The sequence below is a fragment of the Athene noctua genome, chromosome 12, assembly GCF_965140245.1.
Source record: "Athene noctua chromosome 12, bAthNoc1.hap1.1, whole genome shotgun sequence".
Lineage (NCBI taxonomy): Eukaryota > Metazoa > Chordata > Aves > Strigiformes > Strigidae > Athene > Athene noctua.
The window spans coordinates 14317155-14327513 of record NC_134048.1 but is presented as its reverse complement, the minus strand read 5'-3'; the positions used below and the strand labels follow the sequence as shown (position 1 = coordinate 14327513).

The window sequence follows — 10359 nt, the reverse complement described above, 5'->3', positions numbered from 1 at the left end:
AGTCTCCCAAGCACCTCCGTGTCCGGTGTTGGTCAATCCCGGTGTCGTGGGGCGGGTGACGCAAGCTCTGCTGCTGTGCCTGGTCTGGCCGGTCACTGCTGCCACGGAGGTTTGTGGTTTCCTCGTCCCCCGGCGCTCTTGGCGGTGGGGGGTGCAGCACGGCCAGCCTCCTCGTGCTGCGGCTGAGCCCAGCTCCCCGCTGATCCTGTGTAAAACTGCTCGTTAACCCTCATGCCCATCAGCACGTTGTGCCTGCCCCACTTTCTGCTCCTTCCCGGAGCGTTTGGGCGTGGATGCCGCCTCTGTCTCCCGACAGCTCCTATCTTTGGCTCTACCCCATGGGTGATGCCTCCTTCCAGCCTTGTGTGCAGCAGCTGGTGGCAGTGGGGCTGCCCCCGGTGTGAGGTTGGTGGTGGCCAGGACAAGGAGGAGCATGCGGTGCTGGGCAGGTCCTTCCACTGGCCCTTGCCAATGGCAGCCTGCTGGTGGGGACCAGCCTGGACCCCGAAGTGCTGCTCATCTGGGCTGTGCTAGTGAGCAGGAGGGAAGGGGTTCATGCCCTCAGGCTGTAGTGAGACTGATAATAACACAAATTATGCCAAGCACTCACTGCCCATGCAGTCGATACTGACTGAGGTCTGCCGTGCCCTTCAGCATCTCATCTTCTGGTTACAAACCCACAGTGATAGCAAGGAGGAGGATGCTTTGCCCTGCCGTTCCTCAGAGGTAATCTCCTGTGTCACTCTGCCATGAAGGATGAGCTCAGACTGCGAGCTTTCTTCTTTTAGAGCTTCTTTCCTTTTAAAGGTGGCACATGCTTATTTTGAGCTTCAAATGCAATGACTTTGTTTCCATGCATTTGCATGGCTTACCCTTAGGTTGCTACTTTCTGTTTCCTCCCAGCTGTCATTTGCAGCACCATTCCCACCACCAGCAAGAGTCATTGGCCACAGGGTGCTGCCAGAGCAGCACGAGTGTCTGGAGGGGTCTTGGTGTCTCCAACAGAGCTGGAGCAGCCCAGGTGGTGTAACCAGGACTCTGCTTTTTAGCTCTGTGGAGGAGATGTAGCTGGAGAGGGAAGGGAGCAGGCTCCAAACCCAAGCCTATCAGGGGCGTAATTAAAAATAATCTTGAGGAATTGGAGAAAAAGCCTGAAAATGCAGGATGCAATTCCAGACAGATGAGTGCAGGTGCTGCAGTTGGGCAGGAGTAATCAGCACTTTGATGGGAGATGCTTTCCCAGCAGTACTGGGGTCATGGCAGTTTGCAAGTGGGGCAGGACTAAGGGTCACGCTGTGGCAGATTGGATGGACTTTGTACAAACATGGAATGGAGAGGACTGCTGTGGAGAGACAGAGACCTGGTTGACCTGTCTGCTGCAGGCAGGACGGTATGGTGGATGGTGATGCAGCAGGAGATGTTCGGTAGGTGAGCTCTCTCCAGAGCACCCCAGCACCCTGGTAATGCCTGGGGTGAAGGGGGGGACCTGGTCCTCGTGGACCCTGTCCAGCCCTTGGGATATGAAGTTTTAGACCTCAGACTGAAGCTCCCTTCAGTGGCTCGGATGTTGCCCCGATGCCAGCACAGGCTGGATGTGCTGGTTACTCCTTTCCCAAGCAGGGAGGTCCCTGCGTGCCCCCACTCCAGCTGGTCCCTGTCCCCTCCTGCCCTGCAGCATCCCGGAGCTGTGCACTCATGGCCAGGAGGAGGAACGATGCCTCGACCCCAGCAAGGGTGAGGGCAGGGCTGGGCAAGGGTGAGGGCAGGGCACACTAGCCAGGGCACTGAAGGGCCCCGGGGTGCTGCCCACAGGGCTGATGCCCTTTGGGGAGAGCTTTTCTCCCCAGCCGAGCTGGCCTGGCCAAGTCTGCATCAGGCGCCCTCATGTCCCTGGGTATTTTTAGAAGCAAAACGCTGTATAACTGCAAAAAGGCAAAATGCGGCCACAGGAGGGGAAGCCAGGCGGCAGCGATAGGGCAGCTCCTTCCGCAGACAGTGCCAGCACAGCTTCAACCGCTGGGTCCGGCTGCCTCTGGGGGGGACAGTGCTGCACCCCCATCCCGGCATGATGCCACTGGGAGCCTCTGCTGACCCCAAAGCTCATGCCATGACCCTCTACACATGGGGCCACTGAACACAGGGGGTGGCTCAGGCATCCTCACTGCTGTGAGTACCCCAATCCCTTCCAGCTCCTTGGACCCCACGTCTGAGCTGCACCCACCCTGGCAGGGGCTGGTGGAGGCCAGCGTTCTTTGGGCTACAGCTCCCAGGCACCGGCGGCTGTTTTTAGCCAAGTGAAAGTCCGATGTTTTGAGATTTTCTATTTTGAGCAGCAAAGCTGGAGAAGTGGAGCAGCCCCTGACCCCTGGGTGACTGTGCAGAGCAGTGCAGGGAGCAGGGCAGGGCAGGCACAGGGCAGCTGCTGCCCCTGGGGGAATGTGGTTGCTCCTGGGTCTTCACCCTACAGTTGCCCCCATGGCCCCTCGCACCTCAGGCTGTGCCACAGCTTGTTCCCACGCAGCCTCATCTCCCACACTCTCCCAAGGGAGGACAGCCTTTCTGGCACTGGCATGTCATTCCTCCTTTCCTTTTTTGTAGCAAGATCCTGGTGAAGCCCCTGAGCAGAATGTGGGGTGTCCACCCCAGCTCCACACCCCTTATACCACACTGTGTGGTATGTATGTGCTCCCACAGAGCCCCCATGGGTGGCACAGCTACGTGCTGATGGGCAGCCAGAGATGACAGCCCCACCAGAGAGACACAGGGCTCAGACTGGGATGCTGTGGTGGCATGGCCAGCTCAACCTGGTGCTGGTGACACTGTCACATGGGGGGTTTTGTCCCCCCGTGCAGCAGCTGTGGGGTCCGTCCCCTGTACAAGAGGATGCTGGGGCTCACAGGCAGGCAGAGGAGGTGCCATGGTGAGTTGTCAGCACCAACAGGTCACTCACGCTGCAAGGGGAACAGGTGGAGTGACCTGGGTGACAACGGGTGCCGGCGCTGGGTATCACTTGCTGGGCTCCCAGGGGCAGATGCCAGCCTTGAGCACAGGCTGTGGCCTCATTTTATTCAACCTCGCGTTTCCAAAAGTACCTCAAGATGCACTCTGGCACTGCAGTCTGGGGTCCGTGGGGGGTGGCCGGGTGCTGCCAGGACAGAGTGGGGCCAGGGGCCACATCCCTGGTGTCCTGGCCGTGCCCTAGGTGCGGTGCCGGCGGGGGATGGCGAGGAGCCGGCGGAAGGCGGCGCGGAAGTCCCGGTTGAAGAGGGTGTAGATGAGGGGGTTGAGGCTGCTGTTGCAGTAGCCGATCCAGAAGAAGAAGCTGAAGAGTGGCTTGGAGACACGGCACCCTTCCCCACAGACTGCCCCCAGGCTGTAGGTGAAGAAGAAGGGGAACCAGCACAGCACGAAGGCCCCCATCACCACAGCCAGCACGACGGTGAAGCGCCGCTCCCGTGCCCGCACCAGCCTCTGACGGCACAGCGACACGCTCTGGTGCTGGCTCCGGTGCCGCCAGCCCAACATCCCGACCCCCGTCCCCTTCTTGCTGGTGCCAGTGGGGCGTGGGGCGCGGGCAGCGAGGAGGGTCGCCGTCCGCCGGGCAGTCAGGTGGTAGATGCGGCAGTAGACGGCGACCATGACGAGGCAAGGGGCGAAGAAGGAGGCGGCACAGGAGGCCAGCACATACCAGGTCTCCTGGCTCAGCTGGCACTCCCGTCCCCCTGGCTGGGCCCACAGGAGTGGTGGCAGTGCCACCAGGGCTGCCGCTGCCCACACTGCCCCGATCATCCCCTTCACCCGCCTGGGGCTGCGACGCAGGTTGAGCCGGGCCGCCCGGGTGACAGCCCAGTAGCGGTCGAGGCTGATGGCGCAGAGGTGCCCGATGGAGGCTGTGCAGAGCAGCACGTCCAGCGCCAGGTACAGGCTGCACCACAGGCCACCAAAATACCAGTAGCCCATCACCTCGTTGGCCAGTGAGAAGGGAAGGACGAGGATGGCCACCAGGATGTCTGCTGAGGCCAGGGACACCAGGAAGAGGTTCTGCGGAGCCCGCAGAGCCCGGCTGGTGGAGATGGCCACCACCACCAGCGCATTGCCCACCAGTGTGGCCAACAGGACAGCCAGCGCAGCCAGCAAGATGAGCCCCGTGGCTGCAGGCGAGTGTGGGGCGCTGCCAGCACCGCTGTCATTACCGGAGGTGTTGGGAAGGGCACTGGCTGGCTCCATGCTGGCCCGGCCCTTCAGGCAGATGAAGCCCCATGGGGCTGCCCCCCGCCGTGCGCCCCGCTCACCGGCCCCGCCGCATCTCATGGTGCAGTGCCGGCATCGCTGAGTCCCGGGAGGGACGTCCCAGCCACCACTGCTCCAGTACTGACGTGGTCCGGCGACAAGGCAGAGGTTGTCCTGGCCCGGTGGCCACCCAGCTAGGCACACGGGGCAGCGGCGCTGCCGGGAGCCCCAGAGCGGCTCCCACTGCAGCCCCGCTGGCTCCGCTGGTCCCAGCCCGGGAGGAGGGCGGGCGGGAAGGAGGGAGGGAGGGACAGGCTGATATCGCTGGCAGGAGGCCAAGCATCTGTGGGCAGTGGGAGAAGCAGTTATTACCAACACTTAAAGGGCTCCTGCCAGGGTCACCGTGACAGGTGGGCTTCTGCCATGGGTGTTGGGGTACCCGGCAGGCTGCACACACTGCTTGACCATGCCCAGTCAACAACCTGCTGAGCCCCAGCCCCGCAGCACCGCAGCACTTCACCAGCTGCCCTGTGCTGTGCCCGGCTCAGCAACACACGGCCGGGGCACAGAGTGGTGCAGCACGGAACCTGCAGGCTCAGCCCTCCAGGGATGAGGCAGGTGGAAGAAGATGCTGCCTGCGACACGTGGGTACAGGCTGGCTGCAAACCGCAGGTGCGGGGTTTAGCTGCAGTATTATCAGCAAGTGCCCCCACAGCACCAGCAGCACATTTGGTGCATAACCAGCACTGGGCACTCGTACAGGGCCAGGCTGTGTAGTGGTGGTGTATGGACACGGGGGTAGATGGTGGGTGTCTAGCACCTGTGGCTCCGGCTGCGGCTCTGGCAGGGTTTGCAGAGACAGGAGCAGAAGAGACACACACCCGGGGAGCGGGCGTTTGGCATTTATTAGACACCAGCTGAGAGGAGATAGTGGAAACTGAGTGGCCACGGGAGCAGTGGCCTGGGTGTGCAGTGCCGGCTAGAGCCGGGTGGCACTGTGCAGGGGTGGGCGAGGGGAGCCCACCCGGGTGGCGGGGCCGGGCACCTCCTCGGGGTAGGAGAGCGCAGGGTTGTCCAGCCCCAGCCTGGCCTTGTCACGGGGAGGGCCCTCGCGTTCCTCCCAGCCCTCGGGACTGCGGCAGCGGTCGGTGCAGCAGAGGGTGGCCCGGGTGATGAGCTGGTCGAGGGGCTGCAGGGAGTGCATCCAGGCAGGGAGGAAGTCCCAGGTCTGCAGCCATTTGGGCAGGTGGCCAGGGCTGCGCGCCTGCAGCGCATTCACCAGCCCCACGAAGAAGAAGAGGCCGAGGAAGGGTGTGCCCACCCCCACCAGTGCCCGCCAGCCCGCCATGGAGATGCCAAAGATGAGGGAGGGCAGCAGGAGGAAGCAAACGATGAGGTACAGCACGGCAAACCAGCGGTACTTGGCTGTGCGCTCGCCCAGCGCCTTGGCCATGCGGATGGGCAGGCGGGTGAAGGGCAGCGGGTACCACAGCAGGATGCCGGAGATGTTGAAGAAGAAGTGGCAGAGGGCGATCTGCAGGGGTGGCATCCCCGTTGGGCCAGGCACGTGGGGCTTCCCCCAGTCCCTGCCTTGCCTGGTGCCCCCCACCAGTCCAGTCCTGGCCTCAGGCTGCCCGTACCTGGAAGGAGCTGGCCAGCTTGTCGCCCGGGCTGGCCAGGGCGGCCAGGATGGCGGTGGTGGTGGTGCCGATGTTGGAGCCCAGGGTCAGTGGGTAGGCACGCTCGATGCTGATCACCCCCAGGCCTGCAGGAGAGGCACCCGGTCCCGTCCCATCGCTCCTCACCAGCACCATCCCCACGCTCTTCCAAGGAGGGGTGGCTCCTCCCACCCCTCCAAGCACCCTAGCACCCACGGGCCATTGCGGAGGGGACCAGCACATGGCAGGGGACCCGGCATGGCTGGGACTCACCAATCAGGGGTGTGATGGCCGAGGTGAACACAGAACTGCTCTGCACCACGAAGGTCATCCCAGCACCCACCACCATGGCAAAGTACCCGGTGAGCCAGCTGAGCGGGTGCGGGAGGTCTGCCACGGCATGGACACAAGTACAGACACGGGCATGGACACGGGCATGGACACATCAGCTGAGAGCAGCCCGGCGCCCCTACGTGGTGCTGGGGAGGGGGCTGTGGGGCCAGGCTGTGGGTGTGGGGCCAGGCTGTGGGTATGGGGTCAGGCTGGGGCTGTGGGGCCAGCCTGGTGGCTGGTGGCCATGATGGCTGAGGAAAGGGGATGTAGACACCAGGAGGCCATGACAGCAATAAACAGAGTGGGAATCAGGGGCAGGCGGGGGCATGGGAGTCAGGCAGGGATGGGGGTTAGGGACAGCCAGGGATGTGTCTGAGGACGGCAGGTGAGGATGGGGATGGGGCTGGGTGGCTGTGGGGCAGGCAGAGTCCCATCCCACCCACCCCACAGCAGTCCCTGTTCCACTCACCAGTGTTGATGACCTTCTGGATGGCTTTGGCCACCTGGCCCTTAAGCAGGGAGTTGAGGAGTTTGACCAGGAGGATGAGGCAGGTGCAGAGCACGACGAGGGACCCAGCCAGCAGCACCAGCCCCACGGCCAGGTCAGGCAGTGGTGTGTCAGTGAAGAGGTGCTCACCTGCCCCACAGCACGGCTGAGCAAGGGGCTGGCGCTGGACCAGCCCTACTCACAAACCTGCCCCACTCCCCAACAGCCCCACATCTGGACCCCAGCCCAACATCTCCCAACCCTGCCCCACATCATGTCTCCAGCCCCATGTCCAGCACCTCTCCATTCCACATACAGCCCCCCAGCCCCACCTGCACCTCACCAGCCCCACGTCCCCCAGCCCTGCCCAAGCCCCCCACACCCACTCACACTTCTGTCTGGTGACATTGTGGAGGGTCTCAATGCCCTTAGTGCTGCAGTGGCTGGGAACTGTGCAGTTCAGGGGGGACCCAAGTTCCACAGTGGCTGTCTGTAGGGAGAGGATGGGCTGCAGTCAGCTCCACAGCATCCTAAGCCAGCCCCTTCCCACAACCCACCCTCTGTGGGATTGTTTGGTGGCCCAAACAGGGCCATGGGGCCCTCACCTGTGGGGGTGCAGGGCCACACCAGACACGGATGAGACTTCGGTTGCGCAGGCTCTCATCCCCCGTTGCAATGCCCGTGATTACTGACTTGTCCAGCTGCAACAGCACACATGTTGGAGAGGGCCCTTGGGGGCTGACAGGACCCACAGCCTCGGGACATCTTCACTGGGATGGGGACACCACTGCCAGCCTGGGGATGCTTGGATACAACCACCATCAAAGGGACACCAGTGCTGGGGACATCACCATCAGCCCTGGGACAGCAGTGATGGGCAACCACCACCAGCCTGGGGACACCACTGCCAGCCTAGAGACACTTGGGCATGACCACCATCAAAGGGACACCAGTGCTGGGGACATCACTACTAGCATGGGGGACACTAATGCTGGGGGACCACCACCAGCCTGGGGACACCACCCTGGGGGACACCACGGCTGAGGAGACCTGGATGATGAGCTTGGTGAAGGGCTCTGTGATGATCTTCAGCAGGTCGGGGGCATCCTTGCCACTGCGAATGTTGAAGGTGGCCACGACCAGGCGGGTGACATGGTGCAGGTACCCACTCACCACCTCCAGAGGCAGCAGGACCAGCACTGACAGCCAGTTGAAACAGTCATGCACTGTGGCACCAGCAAAGGCCCTGTGTGGAGGAGCCCATCGGCATGGGGTAGCCCCTGGGGAGCAGCTCCCAGCCCCCCAATTCCCTGCTGCCCTGACCAGCTCTCACCGTTTGAACTCACTGCGGTCGCCAGCCTGCATGAGGGCCACAATGGTGTTGGTGACAGAGGTGCCAATGTTGGAGCCCATGATGATGGGGATGGCAGAGCGCACCTCCAGCACTGGGGACAGAGAGATCTGCTAGCCCTGCATGGCTCAGCTCAGGGTGACTCCATCCAGCCACCTTGTCCCCCAGCCTCAGGTCCCCGGGAGCCCTGCAGGCGCACTCACGCCCCGAGGAGACCATGCTGACGATGATGGATGTGGAGGTGGAGGAGCTCTGCACCAACACGGTCACCAGGATGCCCACTACCAGCCCAGCTACGGGGTTGGAGAGGATGGCGTTGTCCTTGAAGATGTCCCCAGCCACCTTGCCTGCAAGAGAGTGCGAGCGGCAGGGTGCTGGCACGGTGGGTGCCACCAGCTGCCCAGGAGCCCCTGCCACCCTACCTCCGGCCAGCTGGAAGGCAGAGCTGAGCACATCCAGGGAGCACACAAAGAGATACAGGAACCCAAACATCAGGGGCACCTTGAGAAGGGAGACACAGATGGACTGGACCCTGGCCCAGCACCCCAGCTCTGCGCAAGACAAGAGAGAGCGTTAAATGCCGGCTGTGGCGTGGCCCTGCTTGCCGGACCCCCGCAGCCCTGTGCCATCCTCCAGTGCAGGCTGGGGCTCTTGTCCCCAGCCATGTCACCACTCCCCGGGTCCCCTCCATCTCCTCCCACCCTGGATCACCTTGTGCCAACCACCCCCTCGCCCCTCGGCTCCACCCCTGGCACCCCGGGTTGCTGGGGGTCTCCCCCGCTGGCAGGCAGCCTGCCATGCTGGGGATCTGGCTGAGGTGCCAGCACGAGGACTGGCACCATGGAGCAGTGGGGAGGAATTGCCACCAGTCCCAGGGACAAAGTTGGGGCACCCTGAGGCCCTCCTGAGTGCCTGTGACAGGTCTCTGGGGGTACTCCCCAACCTGGGTGCTGTGTGCCCACCGCCGGGGGTCTCACCTGGCTTCTGCAGCTCATCCAAGCCCAGCCGGGGTCCCTGCCAGGGCAGCACGTCCAGCTCGTACCGCTCCCTGCCCTCGGCCAGGCGCCCCGGGGAGCCGGGGCAGGGGAAGCCATGGTCAGGGCAAGGCACCGCACTGACGGTGAAGGGGCAGGTGTGGGCACCCGGCAGCCGGTGCAGAGCTGGGGAGAGGGGACACGCGTGTTACGGCCCCGTCTCACAGGGACCCCCGCTGTGGCAGAGGAGAGCCAGGCACTGCCTGGGCCAGGGTCTGGCCAGGAGCAGAGCTGAGCCCGGCGGGGCGAGGACGGGGAGGATGAGGAGGGCTGGGAGCACCTACCTTGGGGGCTGGGGCAGTAGGTGAACTGGGGCCCGTGCACCACCCTTCCTCCCCGCACCGGGCAGCGGGGCAGGGCCGGGCTCTCCCTCTGGTAGGGCAGCATTGCTCCCGCTGAGGCTGAGCAGAGGCGGCCGCGCGTCACCACGGTGGAGCCACGGCTGTGCCGTGCCGACAGCCACCGGCTCCCCAAATCCCTGCAGTGCTGTCACCACCGAGGAGCACCATTCCATCACCCGGTGGTCCTCCGGGCTACCAGCCACCGCCGTGCCACCCCAGTGAGCTCCTGCAAGGGCAGGCAGGGGACATGGGGAGGGGACACCCCCCCGACCAGGGCCCTGCTCACCTGGGGCTGTCCGGGCACTCAGGGCAGCGCCATGTCCACATGCCACATCCACGTGTCCCTCCAGCAAAGTGGCCTGTGGGGCACCGTGGCCCTTTATACACACGCCAAGAGCAAAGTCTAAGGAGCCCCACGTTGCCCCTCGCCTCTGCTTGCTGCTCACCTCCTCCCCAGAAATTCCTGCAGTTAATGGGTAACCCCGCGGCATCCCACGTCAGCTGCAGCCCCGGGGCAGGACGGGGCACACACCCCCGGGGTACAGCACCACCAGCACACCCCGCCTCGCCTGCCCGAGGCTCGGCATCACCCCTGGGCCAGCGGTAGCCAGTGTGGTGGGGAGAAAAGCCAGGGCAGTGCTGGAGCCCAGTGCCTGAGGGGTGATGCGGGAGCAGCCTCAGCTCTCCATCACTTGGTGCCTGGTGCTTAATCCCCTGCAAGAGACTAGGAGCAGGAGGAGGAGGAGGAGGAGGAGCAGGAGCAGGAGCAGGAGCAGGGCAGGAGGAGCAGAAGGAGGTGGAGAGGGCTTGGTGCTGGTGCTGCCGGAGTGTCCCAAACTGGAGGTGAGGCCACACACGCATCCACCATCCTCGGAGCCATCTGAGCATCCGCTGTGGGGGACCAGGCTCTGCCCAGGGCACTTGC

General features: G+C 63.8%; 2 protein-coding genes across 2 annotated transcripts; both read right to left on the bottom strand.

Moving 5' to 3' along the window:
- Positions 1–3198: 3198 nt before the first annotated feature.
- Positions 3199–4227, bottom strand: LOC141965058 (alpha-2Db adrenergic receptor-like). Its single transcript, XM_074916147.1, has one exon. It carries the CDS (start codon positions 4225–4227, stop codon positions 3199–3201), a length of 1029 nt encoding a protein of 342 aa, XP_074772248.1.
- Positions 4228–5209: 982 nt separating this feature from the next.
- SLC34A1 (solute carrier family 34 member 1) lies at positions 5210–9480 on the bottom strand. Its single transcript, XM_074916076.1, has 12 exons — positions 9378–9480; positions 9037–9219; positions 8482–8610; positions 8263–8406; positions 8042–8153; positions 7759–7954; positions 7314–7409; positions 7099–7198; positions 6691–6858; positions 6162–6278; positions 5871–5995; positions 5210–5764 (listed from the first exon to the last, which is right to left on the bottom strand). The coding sequence occupies exons 1-12, from the start codon at positions 9478–9480 to the stop codon at positions 5210–5212; spliced, it is 2028 nt and encodes a 675-aa protein (XP_074772177.1).
- Positions 9481–10359: the final 879 nt, after the last annotated feature.

Coding starts and splice junctions, on each gene's coding strand:
- LOC141965058 (XM_074916147.1), bottom strand. CDS start 4,227: ATGGAGCCAGCCAGTGCCCTTCCCAACACCTCCGGTAATGACAGCGGT.
- SLC34A1 (XM_074916076.1), bottom strand. CDS start 9,480: ATGCTGCCCTACCAGAGGGAGAGCCCGGCCCTGCCCCGCTGCCCGGTG. Junction 8,407..8,481: donor TGCCTTCCAGCTGGCCGGAG/GTAGGGTGGCAG, acceptor ACTCTCTTGCAG/GCAAGGTGGCTGGGGACATC. Junction 7,199..7,313: donor GTGGCCCTGCACCCCCACAG/GTGAGGGCCCCA, acceptor CTCTCCCTACAG/ACAGCCACTGTGGAACTTGG.